We start from the raw sequence: 23,041 nt of genomic DNA, 5'->3' as shown, positions 1-23,041 counted from the left end.
GAGGGCAAATGCAAGTAGGTCAGTATGTATATGATGCTGTGAGGTTGTGGAAAGTCTCATTGCTTTAGTATCCTCAGTGAAATAGCAAATCAGGGAGCTGAGAATAAGGACAGAAGATGAATTTGCAGAAGAGGATGGTATGCATTTGCTGTCTGGAGAGGGTAGACTGATGAGTAAATGTGCAGCACTAAGGGCCTGTTTGGGGTGGTGGTCATGAATTTCAAGTGATAACAGGGCTGCTTGAGTGGCTGATTTTTCATCCGTGTCACAGATAAGGCTTAGCGTTGGATTCTGCTGGGATTATGGTTTAGGTTAGTGAGAGGATCAAACTTAGGGGGAATTCAAGGAAGTGATTACAATGATTGATCATGAGATTTATATCAACTAAGCAAGAAAGGAAGTGGACACAGGGAGAGATGAAGGTTCATTTAAAAGATGGGGGTCAGGCATGGTGGAATAGACCTATACTGTGAATATTCAGGAGGCTGAGAGGCAGCAGGCTCATGAGATGAAGGCTAGCCTGGGCTATAGAAGAACTGTCTGCAAAAAGCAGTGGTGTGAGGGGGAGGAGGGGATATGACCAGGTGCTTGAAAACTGATATATGATTGTATCAAGGCAAGGGTGTAAGGTGGTGTGGTTAGATGATAAATTTCAAAGCTAAGCTTTGGGGCTTGTGGGTGGTAGGGAGTGGCTCAGTGGATAAAGTACTTGCCATGCAAGCATGACTACCCAAGTTCAGACTCCTAGAACCCACATAAAGATGGATATGGTAGCATGAGCATCTATAATCTCAGTGTGCCTATCTAGGTGTCTAAGGAACAGTTAGCCTGGATAACCATAGCAGTCAACAAAGAGAGACCCTGCCTCAAAACAAGGTGGAAGACCAGGCCCAGCACAAGAGGCTGTCCTTGACCTCCACACTCACACCATGGTATGTATGTATCTGCACTCATGCAGATACATGCATATCATTTTTAGTAGAGGAAGAAGGGAGAATGTGGTAAAATTAAAAATATTTTATTATTTGATTGGGGGAGGAGAGCGAGCAAGAGAGCGCACTAGGGCCTCCAGCCACTGCAAACGAACTCCAGATGCATGCAGCTCCTTGTGCATCTGGCTTATGTGGGTCCTAGGGAATCAAACCGAGGTCCTTTGGCTTTGCAGGCAAATGCCTTAACCGCTAAGCCATCTTTTCCAGCCCAGAATGTATTAAAAATTTATTAGAGGAAGTGAATCAACCTCAACAGATCTAAGGGAAGCCATCTTCACATTCTCCAGGAGCTATAGGAGAATAAAGATTAACAGAACAGTAAGTAGCTAAGATATCCAATATTATTCCTAAAGTCAAGGTAACCTGGTCCCCAGTACATGCTGCATACCAACATCTGTTGTTTGATCTTGCCCTTATCTCGTGCTTGCTCTGTGCTGACTGCCAAATTCTGCTTTTGTAAACCATGCTTGCTTGCTCTTACAAAATTAATTAGGGAAAAGAGGGAGATGACTAAAGAATAAAGGACAAGGACTGGAGAGACGGCTTAGTGGTTAAGGCATTTGCCTGTGAAGCCACAGGACCTCGGTTTGATTCCCCAGAACCCACATAAACCAGATGCACAAGATGGCACATGTGTTTGGAGTTCATTTGCAGTGGCTAGATGCCCTGGTGCACCCATTCTCTCTCTCTCCTTCTCTCTCCCTCTGTCTGACTCTGTCTCTCTCAAATAAATAAATAAAAATAAAATATTTAAAAAAAATTAAAAAAAAAGAATAAAGGACAAGAATGTGGTTTTTGCCTTTAAAAACTCACTGTAGAGCTAGGTGTTTCTGTTCTCTCCTACAACATCCTGCTGTGGAGAGACAGACGCTGGCCGGCCTGAACAAAGACTCTCCTTTTAAAATTTCATTCATGTGTTCTTCTGTTCATTTCTGGTCTGGAACTCACTAGAGAAGAAGGGAGAATGTCGTCTTAGGGAGTTTGGGAAATGAAGGTTCAGTTAGGCAAGATGGATAGGGATTTCTTCTGGAAAAGGTTCATGTTGCAGGGGGTTTTCTGTCACTGAACTAGTGTTCCAGGACACATTGTGAAAAGGACTGACCAGGTGGGAAGGGTCAGGGGTTAGGTTGGAGGAGGTGGTGTACAAAGCAGTCTAGGGATTAGGTTGTGCGTGATGAGGATGACAGGGAAATTTTGTACTTCTTGTGGCTGACATAAGCAGAAGTAAAAGTAGGCTAAATTAAGTTCTGGCATCAAGGGTAGGTCTTGGTGGGCTTGGCTCTAAGGAGTGAGGGACAGGAAAGGAGAGGATCTTCTTGCCAAATGCATGCAGTTTTCTGGGGTTTCCATTTGTCTCCTACTGTTGGAAGCAAAAAAGAATTAATAATACAATAGTCATTTTAATTGAGAACACAGGCTCCCTCTGACCTCTTCCAATTTCTTAATATATATATATTTTTTTCTTTTTCTTTTTCTTTTTTTAGAATTTTTATTAGCATTTTTCATGATTATAAAAAAATATCCTATGGTAATTCCCTCCCTCCCCCACCCCTCACACTTTCCCCTTTAAAATTCCATTCTCCATCATATTACCTCCCTATCTTAATATATTTTTGACACTACTGGGAAGTCATTAATGAATGCCTTTAAAGGGGATTTGGGAGAGGTTGGGAAGTTGATATCCAAGTGTTGCTTTGGAAATGGTAATCTATGTAGTTTCAGGATGTCCTTGAACTCATGGCAATCCTCCTATCTCTGCCTCCAGAGTGCTGGGATTAAAGATGTGCACCACCATGCCCAGGCTTTCTAAATTTTTGAATCAGGATCTTGAGCTGGGCTGGAATTCATTGTGCAGCCCAGGCTGGCCTTAAATTAACAGCGGTCCTGTCCTTAGCCTCCCAAGTGTTGAGATTATAGATACAAGCCACCATACTTGGCTTCATAATGTTATAATGTTTAATGACAATAACACAGACTTGTGGGATTGGGTATGAAGCCCAAGGGCTTCACACATGTCAGACTTCCATTGAGCTGTATTTCCTAACCCCATAATGTATTTACTTTTTAAAAAATTTTATTTATTTATTTGCAATGGGGGGGGGGGGAGAGAGAGAAAGGGAGGGAGAAAATGGCCACACCAGGGCCTCTAGCCACTGCAAACGAACTCCAGATGCATGTGCCCCTTGTGTATCTGGCTTACATGGGTCCTGGGGAATTGAACCTGGGTCTTTTGGCTTCACAGGCAAATGCCTTAACTGCTAAGCCATTTCTCCAGCCTTTATTTATTTATTTATTTATTTATTTGGTTTTTCAAGGTAGCGTCTTGCTCTAGTCCGGGCTATTTTATTAAATTTTTATTTTTTATTTTTGTTTATTTTTATTTGAGAGCGACAGACAGAGAAAGAGGCAGATAGAGAGAATGGGTGCGACAGGGCCTCCAGCCACTGTAAGTGAACTCCAGACGCATGCACCCCCTTATGCATCTGGCTAACATGGGTCCTGGGGAATTGAGCCTCAAACTGGGGTCCTCAGGCTTCACAGGCAAGTGCTTAACTGCTAAGCCATCTCTCCAGCCCTACTTTTTTTTAAATTTTGATTTATTTATTTGACAGAGAGAAAGAGGAGGGAGGAAAGGAGGGAAGAAGGGGGGGAGGGAAAGAATGTGCATACCAGGGTCTCTAGCTACTGCAAACGAACTCCAGACACATGCACCACCATTTGCATCTGGCTTACGTGGATGCTGGGGAATCGAACCTGGGTTCTTTGGCTTTGCATGCAAGTGCCTTAACTGCTAAACCTTCTCTCCAGCTCTATGTTTACTTTTTTTTTTAAATATTTTTTTAAATATTTATTTATTTATTTGAGAGATTGGCAGAGAGAGAGAGAGAGAGAGAGAGAGGGAGAATGGGCACACCAAGGCCTCCGGCTACTGCAAACAAATTCCAGATGCATGCGCCACCTTGTGTATCTGGCTTACATGGGTCCTGGGGAATTGAACCGAGGTCCTTTGGCTTTGCAAGCAAATGCCTTAACCACTAAGCCATCTCTCTGGATATGCAACATTGTGTTCTGTTATCTATACCACATATTTTTCTGTAATGCAGGTATTTCTGTTATTGATCAAAACATCTGTAGTCTGGTGGGCATTCTAGGTTTAAAGGTTAGCCTAAAATAATAATGTTTTAAAATATGTGTGTTATTTGTACCTGTTTGTTTAGCAACTAGACAAACAAGAGTTGTGCCGGTTCATTCATACCTTTGGCAAATATTTATTCAGCTATTTCTGTGAACCAGGTCCTCATCTAGGCTCTGAGATTACAGTAGTAGGTGAACAAAACAGAAAAGTCTTGGCCCTAGTGGCAAAAGCTATCTAATAAGAACAATTAACATGCAAGTAGATGTGTGTATTTAATGCTAGCCTGGGCTACTTGAGATCCTGTCTCAGAAAATAAACAAAACATACTGAAAATAAAATAAAGAGTAGAGCATGGTGGTGTATACCTTTAATCCCAGCACTCAAGACACAGAGATAGGAGGGTCACTGTGAGTTCAGGGCCAGTCTGAGACTACATAGTGAATTCCAGGTTAGTGTAGGCTAGAGTGAGACCATACCTCAAAAAAGACAAAATACAAAATAAATAAATAAAATAGGATAAATATGTGTTTGTTTTTTTGTTTTTCCAAGTAGGGTCTCACTCTAGCCCAGGCTTACCTGAAATTCACTATGTAGTCTCAGGCTGGCCTTTAACTGATAGAGATCCTCCTACCTTTGCCTCTCAAGTGCTGGGATTAAAGGTGTGTGCCACCACACCTAGCAATATGTATTTGAATTACAGAAGCAGTACAGGTTAAATATTGAAAAATTACTAAGTATAAGTCCACTTCTGAGAGAAGCCTCTATACACTCTTAAGACCATTGTCTGCTCCTCTGCTCTGAGTCATCTTTGGCTGTGTTCTTTCACATTACAGTCAATATACCCTGTCATTTTTTTTTTTTCTTTGAGGTAGAGTCTCGCTGTAGCCCAGGCTGACCTGGAATTCAGTATGTACTCCCAGGCTGTTCTCAAACTCACAGCAATCCTCCTACTTCTGTCTCCTGAGTGTTGGCATTAAAGGACTGTGCCACCATGCCCGGCTCCCTGTGTCAGTTTTTTTTTTAATCTCTAGCTCCAAATTCTGAATTTTCATGTATTTATTATTTATTTGAGAGAGAAAATGGGCATGTCAAGGCCTCTAACCACTGTAAGTGAACTCTAGTCACATGTGTCAACATGTGCATCTGACTTTTTGTGGGTACTGGGGAATCAAACCCCAGTCGTTAGGCTTTGCAGAAAGATGCCTTAACCACTGAGCCATTTTTCTTTTTTATTTTAATTTTTATTAGCATTTTCCATGATTATAAAAAAATATCCCATGGTAATTCCCCCCCCCCCCCCACTGAGCCATTTTTCCAACCCCACTCTATCAATATTTTGAGCCAGGGTTTATGTAGCCCGGGTTGGCCTATGCTGTGTGTGACCTTGAATTTCTGATTCTCCTATCTCAGCCTCCCAAGTGCTGGATTATTAGGTATACACCACTACAACCAGCAGGTATTTTAAAATTATAGTTAACAGTGGCTCTAAGTACATATACCAGTGTATTCGCCTACCACTTTTGATTTTATTAAAGAGTTTATGTGACATAAACCTTTGACTTTGGTGTTTGTTCTTAGTGACCCACCTTCGTACCTTCCCCACGTTTGAAGATGGTGAAGCTGGACATCCATACTCTGGCCCACCACCTCAAACAGGAGCGCTTGTATGTCAACTCGGAGAAGCAGCTCATTCAGAGGCTAAATGCAGATGTGCTCAAGACAGCCGAAAAGTTGTATCGTACAGCCTGGATTGCAAAGCAACAGAGAATTAATTTGGATCGGCTTATTATAACCAGGTAAGGAAATTCCAGCTTATGATTTTGTGAGCCATTATTATTCTAGGCTAACTGCTACTTGTAACTAAATGAATCTCTGAAAAACACATAGTTAAGAGATAAATATTAATGTGAATCTTTGCTTATTTTGTTTACTAACTTAAGCTCTGCTAAGACTGTAGCACTAACATTTTGTACTGTACGAGTAGTTTTGTATCTTCATATAAAACATTCTGAAAATAATTTTTATGTATTTATTTATTTGAGAGAAGGAAGGAGGGAGAGAGAGAGAGAATGGACATGCTAGGGCCTCTAGCCACGGCAAATGAACTCCAGATGCATGTACCCCCTTGTGCATATGGCTTATGTGGGCCCTGGAGAGTCAAACCGGTATCTTTTGGCTTTGCAGGCAAATGTCTTAACTGCTAAGCCATCTCTCCAGCCCATTAAAAATATTTTATTGTTGGAGAGAGTAAATTACGTACTATTTTATTTTATTTTTATTTTTTATTTTTTGGTTTTTCGAGGTAGGGTCTTACTTTAGCCCAGGCCAACCTGGAATTCACTGTAGTCTCAGGGTGGCCTCAAACTCATGGTGATCCTCCTACCTCTGCTTCCTGAGTGCTGGAATTAAAGGTGTGGGCTACCATGCCTGGCACATAGTATTTTTTATATACATTTTCATGTTTTGATATTGTATATCTACTTTTCAAAATGACATATTTTATTGTTTTACTGTTTGTTTTGTTGTTCCAAGAAGCAGTTTTTAACTGTAAGAATCCTAGTATAATGCTGAAAAAGGGAAGCAAACACACACATATACATACACACACAAAAAATAACACCATGCTGTTTGATCCTATTTACATGAGATTCAGAAAGAGACAAGTCCTCTCTTTGATGATATCATTGAAAATAATGCCATCCATGACAGGATCAAACTTAGTTTTTTTAAAAAATATTTAAATTATTTATTTATGTGCAAGCGGGAAGTGGGGGGTGGGGAGGGGAGAATGGGCACACCAGGGTCTCTAATCACTGCAAAGGAACTTTAGATACATGTGCCACTTTGTGCATCTGGGTTTATGTAGGTACTGGGGAGTTGAACCCAGAGCTGTAGGCTTTGTAGGCAAACACCTGATCCACTGAGCCATCTCTCTAGCCCCAAATCTAATTTTGTGCATGCTAGGCAAGCACTCTACCACTGAGATGCAACCCTACTCCTCTCACTTTTTCTTTAAAAGCTATAGCTTCAGCTGGGTGTGGTATTGCACACTTTTAATCCCAGCACTTGTGAGGCAAAGGTAGGAGGATTGTCAGATCAGCCTGGGCTCGAGTGAAATCCTACCTTGAAGCCCCACCCCCAAAATAAAAATAATTTATTTGGGTATTTATTTATTTATTTGGTTCTTCAAGGTAGGGGTCTCCCCCTAGCCCAGGCTAACCTGGAATTCACTATGTAATCTCAGGGTGGCCTTGAACTCATGGCGATCCTCCTAACTCTCCAAGTGCTGGGATTAAAGGCATGTACCACCATGCCTGGCCTTAGGTATTTATTTTACTTTATTTTAGTTTTTTAAAAAATATTTATTTATTTATTTGAGAGAAAAAGAGGGAGAGAGAATGAGCAGGTTAGGGCCTCTAGCCGCTGCAAAAGAACTCCAGATGCATACACCCCTTGTGTATCTGCCTTAGTGGGTTGTGGGGAGTCGAACCAGGGTCCATTGACTTTGCTGGCAACTGTCTTAACCACTAAGCCATCTCTCCAGCCCTATTGTTATTTTTTAAAATTATTTTTATTTTATTTCATTTATTTATTTATTTGTTTATTTGAGAGAGAGGGAGAGGGAGGGAGGGAGAGAATAGGTGCACAGGGCCTTCAGCCCCTGCAAATGATCCACCTTATGCAGCTGGTGTCATGTGGGTATTGGGAAATCGAACCTGGGTCCTTAGGCTATGCAGGCAAGCACCTTAACTGCTAAGCTATCTCTTCAGCCCCTATTTTTATTTTTTATGAGAGACAGAGAATTGGCATGCCAAGACCTCCAGCCACTGAAATTGAACTCCACATGCATGTGCCACCTTGTGTGCATGTGCGACATTGTGTCCTTGCCTCACTGTGCATCTGGCTTACACAGAACCTGGAGATTCGAACATGAGTTCTTAGGCTTCACAGGCAAGTGCCTTAACTGCTAAGCCATCTCTCCAGCACCTATTTTTAAAAATTATTTATTTATTTAAGAGCAACAGACAGAGAGAGAAAGAGGCAGAGAGATAGAGAGAGAGAATGGGTATGCCGGGGCCTCCAGCCACTGCAAATGAACTCCAGACGCATGTGCCCCCTTGTGCATCTGGCTAACATGGGTCCTGGGGAATTGAGCCTTGAACCAGGGTCCTTAGGCTTCACAGGCAAGCACTTAACTGCTAAGCCATCTCTCCAGCCCATCCAGCACCTATTTTTATTTTTTGAGACAGGATCTCATGTTGCTTAGGTCAGCCTTGAACTTGTTATGTATCTGAGAATGACTGATTCTCCTGCCTGTGATTATAAGCCTATATCACTTTGTCTGGTTGTAGTGCTATGGATCAAACCCAGGCAAGGCAAACATTTTATTAACTGAACTACTGTTTTGTTTACTTTTTAGTATTTGAGTAGGCTTTCTTTTGTCTGTAACTAAGCAGATTTTTTTCTTCTTCCAGGTAGGGCTTTGCTCTATCCCAGGCTGACCTGGAATTCACTGTGTAGTCTCAGGGTAGCCTTGAACTCATGGCCATTTTCCTACCTCTGCCTCCTGAGTGCTGGGATTAAAGCACTAGGTCATTTCTCCAGCCCCCTAAGCAGTTTTTTTTGTTTTCTCTCCAGCTCCCAATATTTTTGTTTATTTATTTGCAAGCAGAGAAAGATTGAGGCGGGGAGGGGGAGGGAGAATGTATATGCCAGGGCTTCTAGCTGTTGCAAACAAACTCCAAATGCATGTACCACTTTGTGGATCTGCCTTTACGTGGATACTTGGGAATCAAACTTGGGTCATTAGGCTTTGAGGCAAGCGCCTTAACTGTTGAGCCATCTCTTCAGCCCCAGCATTTTTTCGTAATTTTTTTTTGTTTATTTTATTTACTTACTTATTTGAGAGCGAGCGAGAGAGAGAGAATGGGCACGCCAGGGCCTTCAGCCACTGCAAACGAACTCCAGATGCATGCGTCCCCTTGTGTATCTGGCTAATGTGGGTCCTGGGGAATTGAGTCTTGAACTGGGGTCCTTAGGCTTCACAGGCAAGTGCTTAACCACTAAGCCATCTCTCCGGTCCTTTTTTTGGGGGGGGAGTTTGAGGTAGGGTCTCACTCTAGCCCAGGCTGACCTGGAATTCACTATGGAGTGTCAGGGTGGCCTTGAACTCATGGCAATCATCCTACTTCTGCCTCCCAAGTGCTGGGATTAAAGGCGTGCGCCACCACGCCCGGCACAGTTTGTTTGTTTGTTTTTTTAAGTCAGAAAAGTTTTATTTTTACTTACAGTGAGGAACAATAGTAAATTTTAAAATTTAATAGGGGCCACAACTGTGATATATATAAATTGATACTTCTTATGAATATGAAGAAATCTAAAATATTTTGGCAATTCAAAGTGACTTCATTATTGGGACTATTATTACCTCCCATGTCCACATTTTAGTATAATGCTTATCTTATATCATTGTGGTTATCTATAGTCTTTGCTTATGTGCTAATATTTTTAGTGCTGAAGCTTCCCCAGCTGAGTGTTGCCAGCATGCCAAGGTTTTAGAAGATACACAGTTTGTTGATGGATATAAACAACTGGGATTTCAAGAAACTGCTTATGGAGAATTCTTGAGTCGGTTAAGGGAGAATCCTCGTCTTATTGCCTCCTCTTTGGTTGCTGGAGAGAAACTCAATCAAGAGAACACACAAAGTGTTATTTATACAGTTTTTACCTCCTTGTATGGCAACTGCATTATGCAAGAAGATGAAAGCTACCTCCTTCAGGTTTTGCGATACTTGATTGAATTTGAACTTAAAGAAAGTGACAACCCCAGGCGGCTTTTGAGGAGAGGAACTTGTGCCTTCAGCATCTTATTTAAACTTTTTTCTGAAGGACTGTTTTCTGCCAAACTTTTCCTCACAGCTACTTTACATGAGCCAATCATGCAGCTCCTTGTGGAAGATGAAGACCACCTGGAAACAGATCCAAATAAGCTAATTGAGAGGTTCTCCCCATCTCAACAAGAAAAGCTCTTTGGAGAGAAAGGCTCTGACAGGTTCAGGCAAAAGGTTCAAGAGATGGTGGATTCCAATGAGGCCAAACTGGTGGCTTTGGTGAACAAATTTATTGGTTATCTCAAACAGAACACATACTGCTTTCCACATAGTTTGAGGTGGATTGTGTCCCAAATGTACAAAACTCTCTCCTGTGTGGACAGACTGGAAGTGGGGGAGGTCAGAGCAATGTGCACAGATCTCCTGTTGGCTTGCTTTATTTGCCCTGCAGTTGTCAATCCAGAGCAGTATGGAATAATTTCCGATGCTCCTATTAATGAGGTGGCAAGATTTAACCTGATGCAGGTAAGGTTTTGCCTAGGTTTATTATTTTAGTATTAATTAGTATTATTAATACCATTATTATGTGGCATTTAGTTTAAAGTCAGTGTTCATATATTCTTACTATTTCTTTTCCATAAACTGTCCTGTTTTTAACAATATTTTATTTATTGAGAGAAGGAGGCAGAGAGTGGGGGGGGGGGCAGAGAGAGAGAATATAAATATGAATGGGTGTGCCAAGGCCTCCAGCCACTGCAAACAAACTCCAGCTGCATGCACCACTTTGTGCCTCTGGCTTATGTGGCTCCTGGGGATTTTTTTTTTTTTTTTTTTAATCTTTTGAGGTAGTATCTCACTCTAGCCCAGGCTCACCTGGAATTCACTATGTAGTCTGAGGGAAGCCTCAAACTTATGGCAATCCTCCTACCTCTGTATGCCCTGCTCCATGGAATTTTTTTTTTTTTCGAGGTAGGGTCTCATTCCAGCCCAGGCTGACTTAGAATTCACTATGGAGTCTCAGGGTGGCCTTGAACTGCCAGTGATCCTCCTACCTCTTACCTCTGCCTCCCAGTGCTGGGATTAAAGGTGTGTGCCACTACACCCGGCTTCCATGGAATTTTTTAAAGTGATAAGCCTTTTTAAAAATTATGAGTCCCAGGCTGGAGAGATGGCTTAGCGGTTAAGGCGCTTGCTGTCAAAACTAAAGAACCCAGGTTTGGTTCCTCAGTACCCATGTACAGCCAGATACGCAAGGTGGTGCACACGTCTGGAGTTTGATTGCAGTGGCTAGAGGCACTAGCATGCCCATTCTGCTCTATGTCTGCTTCTTTCTTTCATAAATAAATAAATAATTTTTAAAATAAATTAAAAAAATACCAGTTCTGTCATCTTGGAGTATTTAACAATTCATTATATAGAAATCTCTGAAATAAAATTTTAATATTTTGTCTTTTGTAAAACTGCCTTTTTTTTTTTTTTTATTTTCAAGGTAGGGTTTCACTCTGGTCCAGGCTGACCTGGAACTAACTATGTAGTCTCAGGGTGGCTTTGAACTCACGGCGATCCTCCTACCTGTGCCTCCCAAGTGCTGGGATTAAAGGCATGAGCCACCATGCTTGGCAATACTGCCCATTTTTATCATAGTGTATTTGATTTTCATCCATCAGTACATACTTATAAAGTGAACTAGAGAGGGATTGTCTCAGACGTTAAGAAATTGGTACTGTAATGATGTTACTTGTAGGCAAGGAGCCCCTAAAGATTTGATTAGTAATTCAATTACTTTGGCAATAAGGAACTTACTCTGTGAAATACTTATTTTACAAAATAGCTTATATCCAGTAGGATTTGTTTGCTTTTAAGTCTAGAAAAAGAAAGAAGATCTTGAGTTTAAGGCTGGGAGATACTGTTGTTTTTTTTGGTTCCATCTTTTTTTTTAATTTTAATTTTAATTTTTAATTTTTATTAACATTTTCCATGATTATAAAATATATCCCATGGTAATTCCCTCCCTTTTTTCATTTTTAAAAAAATTTTTACTAGCATTTTCCATGATTATAAAAAAAATCCTATGGTAATTCCCTCCCTTCCCCCCCACACTTTTCCCTTTGAAATTCCATTCTCCATCATATTACCTCCCCATCACAATCATTGTACTTACATATATACAATATCAACCTATTAAGTACCCTCCTCCCTTCCTTTTTGTTTTTTTTTTAACTTGGAAAAAATTCTACTTTGAGTGCTTTGTGAACTCTAAGGGAAAGGTACTTCATGTTACCTTGAGGCCATTTAGTGAGTTAGCCATTTACAATAATGAGAATTTTTGTAAACACACTAAAAGTACAATATTAGAAACAAATGTATTTTCTTTTTATTTTTATTTGAGAGCGACAGACACAGAGAGAAAGACAGATAGAGGGAGAGAGAGAGAATGGGCGCGCCAGGGCTTCCAGCCTCTGCAAACGAACTCCAGACGCATGCGCCCCCTTGTGCATCTGGCTAACGTGGGACCTGGGGAACTGAGCCTCGAACCGGGGTCCTTAGGCTTCACAGGCAAGCGCTTAACCACTAAGCCATCTCTCCAGCCCACAAATGTATTTTCAATTTCCTAATGTTGATATGTGTGTTAAGGAGAAATTATAACAATTTTCTACTTTCTCTGATTGTTAATCTGAAAAGAGTAAAACCTGACTTTGACAGAATATTTATATATTTATTTGTTTGTTTATTTTTTTAAAATGTTTTGTTTATTTTTATTTATTTATTTGAGAGCGACAGAGAGAGAAAGAGGCAGAGAGAGAGAGAGAGAGAATGGGTGTGACAGGGCCTCCAGCCACTGCAAATGAATTCCAGATGCATGCTCTCCCTTGTGCATCTGACTAACATGAGTCCTGGGGAATTGAGCCTCGAACCAGGGTCCTCAGGCTTCATAGGAAAGTGCTTAAGTGCTAAGCCATCTCTCCAGCCCTATATATATTTATTTTTTAAGGTAGAGTCTCACTCTAGCCCAGGCTGACCTGGAATTCTCTATGTAGTCTCAGGGTGGCCTTGAACTCACAGTGATCTTCCTACTTCTGCCTCCTGTGTGCTGGTATTCAAGTCATGTGCCATCATGCCTGGCAGGATATACATGTTATTGTTATTTTTATTTATTTGCCAGGAGAGAGAGAATGGGCATGTCAGGGCCTCTTGCTGCAGCAGAGGAACTCTAGACATATGTGCCACTTTGTGCATATGGATACTGAGGGATTGAACCCAGGCAATCAGGCTTTGTAAGCAAGTGCCTTAACCACTGAATCATTATTCCAGCCCAAGGATATGCTTTTTTTTTTTTCTTTTTCTTTTCTTTTTTTTTTCGAGGTAGGGTCTCACTCTAGCCCACCCTGACCTGGAATTCACTATGGAGTCTCAGGGTGGCCTCAAACTCATGGCAATCCGCCTGCCTCTGCCTCCCAAGTGCTGGGATTAAAGGCGTGTGCCACCAGGCCCAGCTTTTTTTTTTTTTTTTTAAATCACAGATACTATTTCATGTGCCTTATAGATGTGTGTAATACTAGGAAGCTGGACATTCAGAATAGAATGAGAGTAGGCATGCTTTCAGAGAAAATTTTTGTATCTGTAGTCTGTCTATCACTGCCTTTGCTTACAGGTTGGCCGCCTTTTGCAGCAGTTAGCAATGACTGGTTCTGAGGAGGGAGATCCCCGGACGAAAAGCAGCCTTGGAAAATTTGATAAAGTAAGAATGAATGTTGTGTCATGTGAAATACTGTTTGTGGGTTACAGGCATGGTGTCTGTAATCTAGCATTTTGGGGTGCTGAGGCAGAATTACCCTAAATTCAACATGCATCTGGACTATATAATGAGTGTTTGTAAAAAGAAACAGGTCTGGAGAGATGGCTTAGTGGTTAAAGGTGCTTGCTTACAAAGCCTAAAGACCAGAGCTCAATTCCTCACATTCATGTAAATCCAGATGCATTAAGTGGCGCATGTATCTGGTCCTGGGGATTCAAATTTGGGTCTTTAGGCTTTGCTGGCAAGTGCCTTAACCACAAAGCCATCTTTCCAGCCCCCAAATATCTCCTTCTTATGGAATAAAAACAATAATATTGGGATTTTGAAATATTATAGTCATGAAATGTTTTGCATTAGTTTTCAGATGGAATCTTCATATATTTAAAAATATAATTGAGCCGGGCGTGGTGGTGCCCGCCTTTAATCCCAGCACTTGGGAGGCAGAGGTAGGAGTATCATGGTGAGTTCAAGGCCACCCTGAGACTACATAGTAAATTCCAGGTCAGCCTGGGCTAGAATGAAACCCTACCTTGAAAAACAAAAACAGCAACAACAACAACAACAAATATATATATAATTGAGCTGGGTGTGGTGGTACACACCTTTAATCCCAGCACTCTGGAGGCAGAGGTAGGAGGATTACTGAAATAGTATGTGGAAGAGACTGGGTTTATTTAGAATAGATCATCTTTGGAATTTTTAAAAACATTTTATTATTTGGGAGAGAATGGGCATGCTAGGGCCTCTTGCCACTACATAGGAAATCCAGACTATGTGCCACTTTGTGTGTCTGGCTTTATGAACCCAGGCTTTTCAAGAAAGCACCTTTAACCACTGAGCCATCTCCTTGGGCCATGGAGATACACATTTATCTTTTGAGGTAGTATCTCACTCTAGCCCAGACTGACCTGGAATTCATTATGTAGTCTCAGGGCAGCCTCAAACTCGTGGCAATCCTCCTACCTCTGTGTGCCTGGCTCCATGGAATTTTTTAAATTGATAAGCTTTTTAAAAAAGTTACAGTGGTGGGAAGCCTTGGCACGCCAATATTCACTATCTCTATGTCTCCCTTTTTCTGTCTCTCAAATAAATAAATGAAATTTTAAAAAGAAACAAGAAAAAAAAAACAGAAACACTTTTGAAGAAAATTTTATGAAAGTTGAGCTGGGCATTGTGGTGCATACCTTGTACTCAGGAGGCTGAGGTAGGAAGGAGGAGGATTGCTGTGAGTTCCAGGTCAGCTTGGGCTAGAGTGAAATGCAACCTTAACAGAACCAAAAAGAAGATTCTAGCAAAGTATTAGTGAATCTAGCTATTTATTAAATCTTTCCATAGATGATATGTAAATTAATTCAGTCACTATTTAGCTTTAAAAAAATATTTGTGGCCTGGAGAGATGGTTTAGCAGTTAAGGCGTTTGCTTGCAAAGCCAAAGGACCTCAGTTCAATTTCCTAGGACCACGTAAGCCAGATGCACAAGGGGGTGCTTGCATCTGGAGTTCATTTGCAATGGCTGGAGGCCCTGACTGGTCCGTTCTCTCTCCCTCTCTCTGCCTGTTTCTCTCTCGCTCTCTCAAATAAATAAAAAATTTTAAAAAAATTTAAAAAATTTGTGTGTGTGTGCTGTGTTCCAGGGTCTCTTGCCACTACAAACAAAATACCAGATGCTTATACCACACTTTTATTTTTCCCAAGGTAGGGTCTCACTTTATCCCAGGCTGGCCTTGCACTCACAGCTATCCTCCTATCTCTGTCTCTTGAGTGCTGGATTAAAGGTCTATGCCACCATGCCTGTTGTACTATCTTTTTTTTTTTTTTTTGGTTTTTTGAGGTAGGATTTCACTCTAGTTCAGGCTGACCTGGAATTCATTATGTAGTCTAAGGGTGGCCTTGAACTCATAGTGATCCTCTTACCTGTCTTCCAAGTGCTGGGATTAAAGGCGTGTACCACCATGCCCAGCCTTTTTTTTTTTTTTGGTTGTACCACTTTTTGCATCTGGCTTTACATTGGTATTGGGGAATTGAACCTGGGCTAGCAGGCTTTGCCACCAAACACCTTTAAGTACACAGCCATATTTCTGGTCCCTTCCCCAGCTTTTAAATTGCTACAATATTGGATTAGTAGCAGTTAAATTTTAGAAAGATTTCTGTAGAGATTACGTTTTATAGAAGTATTAGAAAAATAGCCAGATGTGGTGGCTCACAGCTTTAATCCCACCTAGATTTCCTGTGTTTTTTAAAGGACTTATGCTTTATTTATTTATTTTTTCCCATTCTGTAGGTTGCCTCTTTGCTTTTTTCACAGTGTCCTTTGCGTTGCAAAATCTTTGTAATTTCATTAGGTCCCAGTGGTTAATCTGTGGTTTTATTGCCTGAGCAATTGGGGTTGTCTTCAGACAGTCTTTGCCAAGACCAATATGTTGAAGGGTTTCCCCTACTTTTTCCTCTAGCAGTTTCAGAGTTTCAGGTCTGATGTTAAGGTCTTTAATCCATTTGGACTTAATTCTTGTGCATGGCGAGAGAGAAGAATCTATTTTCATCCTTCTGCAGATATATATCCGGTTTTCAAAACACCATTTGCTGAAGAGGCTGTCTCTTCTCCAATTAGTATTTTTGGCATTTTTATCGAATATCAGGTGGCTATAGCTACTTGGGCTTACATCTGGATCCTCTATTCTGTTCCACTGATCTACATGTCTGTTTATGTGCCAGTACCATGCTGTTTTTGTTACTATGGCTCTGTAGTATAGGTTAAAATCAGGTATAGTGATACCACCAGCCTCTTTTTGTTGCTCAGTATTATTTTAGATATTCGAGGTTTTTTGTGATTCCAAATGAATTTTTGGATTGTTTTTTCTATTTCCATGAAGAAAGCCTTTGCAATTTTGATAGGGATTGCATTAAATGTGTAGATTGCTTTAGGTAAGATTGCCATTTTCACAATATTGATTCTTCCAATCCAGGAACAAGGGATGTTTCTCCACTTTCTAGTGTCTTCTGCAATTTCTCGCTTGAGTGTTTTAAAGTTCTCATTGTAGAGATTCTTTATTTCCTTGGTTAGGTTTATTCCAAGGTACTTTATTTTTTTTGATGCAATTGTGAATGGGAGTGATTTTCTGATTTCATCCTCTGTGTGTTTGTTGTTAGCATATATGAAGGCTACTGATTTCTGTGTATTTATTTTGTATCCTGCTACATTGCTGTAGGTTTTGATCAGCTCTAACAGCTTGCTAGTAGAGTCTTTAGGGTCCTTTATGTATAGAATCATGTCATCTGCAAATAATAATAACTTGATTTCTTCCTTTCCAATTTGTATCCCTTTTATGTGTGTCTCTTGCCTTATTGCTATGGCTAAGACTTCCAAAACTATATTAAATAAAAGTGGGGACAGTGGACACCCTTGTCTTGTTCCTGATTTTAGTGGAAAAGCTTCCAGTTTTTCCCCATTTAGTAATATGTTGGCTGTAGGCTTATCATAAATAGCCTTTATTATATTGAGATATGTTCCTTCTATTCCCAGTCTCTGTAGGACTTTTATCATGAAGGGATGTTGGATTTTGTCAAATGCTTTCTCTGCATCTAATGAGATGATCATATGATTTTTGTCCTTCAACCCGTTTATGTAATGTATTACATTTATAGATTTGCGTATGTTGAACCATCCCTGCATCTCTGGGATAAAGCCTACTTGGTCAGGGTGAATGATCGTTTTGATATACTCTTGTATTCTGTTTGCCAATATTTTGTTGAGAATTTTTGCATCTATGTTCATGAGGGAGATTGGTCTGTAATTTTCTTTTTTTGTTCTATCTTTGCCTGGTTTTGGTATCAGGGTGATGCTGGCCTCATAGAAGGAGTTTGGTAGAATTCCTTCTTTTTCTATTTCCTGGAAAAGCTTAAGAAGCAATGGTGTTAGCTCTTCCTTAAAGGTCTGGTAAAATTCAGCAGTGAATCCGTCCGGGCCTGGGCTTTTGTTAGTTGGGAGATTATTGATAACCGTTCGGATCTCCATGTTTGTTATAGGTCTATTTAAGTGATTAATCTCATTTTGATTTAATTTAGGTAGGTCATATAGATCAAGGAAATCATCCATTTCTTTCAGATTTTCATACTTTGTGGAGTATATGCTTTTATAGTATGTCCCTATGATTTTTTGAATTTCTCTGGAATCTGTTGTGATGTTACCTTGTTCATCTCTGATTTTATTAATTTGTGTCTCTTCTCTCTCTCTTTTGGTCAGATTTGCTAAGGGTTTATCAATCTTGTTTATCCTTTCAAAGAACCAACTCTTTGTTTCATTAATTCTTTGGATTGTTCTTTTTGTTTCTATTTCATTAATTTCTGCCCTAATCTTTATTATTTCTTCCCGTCTACTGATTTTTGGTTTGCCTTCTTCTTCTTTTTCCAAGGCTTTAAGGTGAAGCAGTAGGTCGTTTACTTGCGACCTTTCTAATTTCTTAATATAGACACTCAAGGCTATAAATTTACCTCTTAGAACTGCCTTCATTGTGTCCCAGAGATTTTGGTATGTTGTGTTCTCATTATCATTTGACTCTATAAATTTTTTGATTTCCTTTTTGATTTCTTCATTGACCCATTCATCATTTAGTAGTGTATTGTTTAGTTTCCATGATTTTGTGTATGCTCTATAGCCTTTCTTGCTACTGATTTGTAGTTTAATTCCATTGTGGTCAGATAGAATGCAAGGAATTATTTCAATTTTCCTGAATTTGTTAAGATTTGCTTTGTGTCCTAATATATGGTCTATTTTAGAGAATGTTCCATGTGCTGCTGAAAAGAATGTATATTCTGTAGCCTTTGGATGAAATGTCCTGTATATATCTGTTAAGTCCATTCTTTCTATGACCTCATTTAGTCCAGATGCCTCTCTGTTTATTCTTTCCCGGGATGACCTGTCAATTGATGAGAGTGGGGTGTTAAAGTCACCCACCACCACTGTGTTTGGTGTTATCTGTGACCTTAGTTCTAATAGTGTTTGTTTGACGAATTTGGGAGCCCCCTATTTATTTTTTTATTAACAACTTCCATGATTATAAACAATATCACATGGTAATGTCCTTCCTCCCCCCACTTTCCCCTTTGAAACTCAATTCTCCATTATATCCCTACCTCCTCTCAATCAGTCTCTCTTTTATTTTGATGTCATGATCTTTTCCTCATATTATGATGGTCCTGTGTAGGTAGTGTTAGGCACTGTGAGGTCATGGGTATCCAGGCCATTTTGTGTCTGGAAGAGCACGTTGTAAGGAGTCCTACCTTTCCTTTGGCTCTTAGATTCTTTCTGCCACCTCTTCTGTAATAAACCCTGAGCCTTGGAAGGTGTGTTAGAGATTTTGCAGTACTGAGCACTCCTGTTGCTTCTTTCCAGTGCCATGATACCTTCTGAGTCATCCCAAGGTTACTGCCATCTAAAAAGAGAAGGTTCTCTACCAAAATTGAGAGTAGCATTAATATAAGGGTATGAACATTAAGAGAAGTGCTTACTGGGCAGTTTGATAAGCATAGTATATACATTTAGCCAGACAGCAACAGACGTTATACCCCAGGGCTCATGACTACCCCTGTTTTAGGTTTTCAATATCAGGGATGTATTCTCTCCCATGGAACTGGCCTCCAGTCCAATTAGAGGGCAGTTGGTTTCTACCACGATAGATGTGCCACTATGGCACCTATTGGCTCATTTGGCCTAGCTGGCCAAACGTAAGGCTTGTAGTGTCCACTGTTGAGTCTCTTCTGATGTTTTCTCTTTCTCCCATTGAACTGCATGCAGAATGGCTTTTTCCAGCTTTCTGTTAGCTGCTCTATATGGAGGAGGTTATCAGCTCAGTTCCAGCAGTTTTTTTCAGTGGCCTTGCAGCCCAAGTATGTGGAATCTTCAGCAATAGGGTCTTACCACCTATTCCTGGTAGGAAATCAAGGGCCTCGGCAATGGCCTGTGATGTTTTGGGGGCATCAGGGACCTCCCTGGCCAACAAGTCAGTGGAAGGTATCCCATCCCTGGCACTGAAAATTTTCTAGCAACAATCAATGCTCCTGAGTGTTCATTGTCTAAAAATGTAGGTTTCCATATGATTTATTTATATCCTTTTAGAGTTTGATCAGCGCTGACCTGGAATTCACTATGTAGTCTCAGGATGGCTTGAACTCACAGTAACCCTGCTACCTATGCCTCCCAAGTGCTAGGATTAAAGGTGTGCCACCATGCCCAGCAAGGTTCCCGCCCTTCACTCCCCCGCCCCGCTGAGGTATGGTTTCTCACTAGCCCTGGCCTACCTGGAACTCACTATGTAGTCTCAGGAGGGCCTAAAACTTATGGTGATCCTCCCTACCTCTGCTTCCCGAATGCTGAGATTAAAGGCACATGCCACTACACATATTTTGTTTATTTAGCTATTTGAGAGAGAGAGAGAGAGACAGAGAGAGACAGAGAGAGAAAAGGCACACTGGGGCCTGTAGTCACTGCAGATGAATTCCAGATGTATGTGCCCCCAGGGTCTTGGGAAGTTGAAATGGGGTTCTTTGGCTTTGCAGGCAAATGCCTTAACAGCTAAGCCATCTTTCCAGCCTGGATTTTTTTTGTCACTGTTGTTTCCTTTTTGAGGTAACTCTCACTCCATCCCAGGCTGGAATTAGTCTCAGGGTGGCATCGAACTTGCAGTGAGTGATCCTTCTATCTCTGCCTCCCAAGTGCTGCCATTAAAGGCATGTGTTAAGCCAGGCATGGTGGCGCACGCCTTTAATCCCAGCACTCGGGAGACAGAGGTAGGAGGATCAACGTGAGTTCGAGGCCACCCTGAGAATACATAGTTAGTTCCGGGTCAGCCTGGACCACAGTGAGACCCTACCTTGAAAAAGCAAAAAAAAATAAATAAATAAAAATAAATAAAAAAATAAAGGCATGTGTTACCACCCCTGGCTAAATCGTATATTTTAAGTATACTTCATAATTTAACCTTTATGACACTGTTTAGTAAAATAAATATATTTAAAACCTTTATTTTTAAAAAAGGTTTTATGCATTTATTTATTTATTTTGAGAAAGTGAGGCAGAGAGAGAAAGAGAGAGAATGGGCATACCAGGGCCTCTAGCCACTGCAAACAAACTCCAGACATATGCGCTCCCTTGTGTATCTGTCTTATGTGGGTACTGGAGAATTGAACCTAGGTGCTTATGCTTTGCAGGAAGTGCCTTAAGTGCTAAGCCATCTCTCTAGCCCTAATAAAATAAATCTTTTATTTGATTTTGAGTAGGCTATTCATTCATCACTGTTTAAATTTTTTGTTGGTGTGTGTGTGTGTGTGTGTGTGTGTGTGTGTGTGTGTACACGCGGGCATGTGCATGCCATGTATTTTGTGTGAAGGCTGGGGACAGATAACTTTATGTGTTGATCCTCACCTTCCACCTTGTTAGAAGTAAGGTCCCTTGTTTTCCTGTCTAATACCTGCTGGCTGGTCCGTGAGCTTGGCCTGTGAGCCTCTCTGGTCTCTACTTCCCACCTTGCTGTAGGTGCACTGGGGCAGCTTCTACCTTTGAGGCGGGGTCTGGCCATCTGAGCGCAGGTTTTCATGCTCGCACAGTCAGCACTTTATCCACTGAGCTGTCCCCCTCAGCCCTCAGTCTGATTTTCAATTCAAATACTGTGTTGGGTGTGGTGATGCATGCCTTTCATCCCAGCAACTGGGAGGATGAAACAGGAGGATTGCTGTGAGTTTGAGGCTAGCTTGGGCTCCTTAGTACGTGAGGTTTTGTTATTGCTGTTTTGTTTTATCGAGGTAGGGTCTCACTCTAGTCCTGGCTGACCTGGAATTCACTAGTCTCAGGGTGACCTCGACCTTATGGTGATCCTCCTGCCTCTGCCTACCAAGAGCTGGAATTAAAGGTATGCACCACCATGTCTGGCCCATCTACCTTTTTGTTGGGGGGGGGGGTTGAGGTTGGGTCTCACTCTAGCCAAGGCTGACCTGGAAGTCACTATGTAATCTCAGGATGGCCTCAAACTCTTGGCAATCTTTTTAAATCTGCCTCCTGAGTGCTGGGATTAAAGGCATGCACCACCACATCCTGTCCATTTACCTTTTTAGGAAACAGGGTTTTTGGTTTTTTTTTTTACCGGCCTGGAGCTTACCATGTAGTCTGTATTAACTGGCCAGTGAGTCCCGTCTTTGCCTCCCCAGTGCTGGGTTTACAAGTGTGAGCTGTGCTCTACAGTTTTCATATGGGTTCTGGGGATTGAACTCAGGTCCTCCTGCTTGTGAGGCAAGTACTTTACTGACTGATCTCTGCCTCCAGCCCTGAGCTTAATTTTTTTTAGAAAAAAGCTTACAATTTTTTTCAAGAAATTAGATTTTTTTTTTGCTTGTCTTCCTTCGTCAGAATTATTATTTTTTTTGTTCATTTTTATTTATTTATTTCAAAGTGACAGAGAGAGAGAGAGAGAGGCAAATAGACAGAGAGAGAAAGAATGGGTATGCCAGGGCCTCCAGCCACTGCAAACGAACTCCAGATGCGTGCGCCCCCTTGTGCATCTGGCTAACGTGGGTCCTGGGGAATCGAGCCTCAAACTGGGGTCCTCAGGCTTCACAGGCAAGCGCTAAACCGCTAAGCCATCTCTCTAGCCCCTCGTCAGAATTATTTTAAGGGGAAGAATTTCACTTTGATCTTTTCCTGTTTTAACAGAGTTGCGTTGCTGCTTTCCTTGATGTTGTGATTGGGGGCCGTGCAGTGGAGACACCACCGATGTCCTCTGTTAATCTTCTGGAAGGGTTGAGCAGAACTGTGGTTTATATCACATACAGTCAGCTTATTACTCTGGTAATAGGGTTTTCTCAAGATTCTGATAGCTAAGTGTGGGTAGGGTCATAGGTGTGAAAAGTGTATATTATTTTTGAAAAATTGATTTCACTAGCTAATGTCCTTGCTTTTGCCAGGTGAATTTTATGAAGAGTGTGATGTCTGGAGATCAACTGAAGGAAGATAGAATGGCTCTTGACAATTTATTGGCAAACCTGCCCCAGGCTAAGCCAGGAAAAAGCAGCAGTTTAGAAATGACTCCCTACAACACTCCTCAGCTGTCTCCAGCAACCACTCCGGCCAATAAAAAGAATCGATTACCTATAGGTAATGAGAACTGTTCATATTGGAGCTTTTCTTTGAATTTGGTATTTTTTTGGGTGTGTGTGGAGAAGCTAGGGATATAGCTCAGTTGGTAAAGTGCTTGCCTAGCATTCATGAAGCCCTGGCTTCCATTCCCAGTTCTTGATAAAC

The 23,041-nt window shown here is 41.1% G+C and overlaps 1 protein-coding gene across 7 annotated transcripts in view; it reads left to right on the top strand.

Annotated features, from left to right (window-relative positions):
• Positions 1-23,041, top strand: part of Gapvd1 (GTPase activating protein and VPS9 domains 1) — a 131,251-nt gene that overhangs the window by 23,591 nt on the left and 84,619 nt on the right. For all 7 annotated transcript variants that reach the window (XM_045132920.1, XM_045132911.1, XM_045132916.1 and 4 more), the window contains exons 2-6: positions 5,707-5,924; positions 9,641-10,484; positions 13,612-13,698; positions 22,454-22,588; positions 22,705-22,894. In XM_045132920.1, the coding sequence (XP_044988855.1) occupies positions 5,740-5,924; positions 9,641-10,484; positions 13,612-13,698; positions 22,454-22,588; positions 22,705-22,894 (1,441 nt within the window). In that variant the 5' untranslated portion in view covers positions 5,707-5,739. The remainder of the gene's footprint in view (positions 1-5,706; positions 5,925-9,640; positions 10,485-13,611; positions 13,699-22,453; positions 22,589-22,704; positions 22,895-23,041) is intronic.

Source organism: Jaculus jaculus, chromosome 1 (assembly GCF_020740685.1).
Source record: "Jaculus jaculus isolate mJacJac1 chromosome 1, mJacJac1.mat.Y.cur, whole genome shotgun sequence".
Taxonomy (NCBI): domain Eukaryota; kingdom Metazoa; phylum Chordata; class Mammalia; order Rodentia; family Dipodidae; genus Jaculus; species Jaculus jaculus.
The sequence above is the reverse complement of the archived record's forward strand: the minus strand, read 5'-3'. Positions and strand labels throughout refer to the sequence as shown.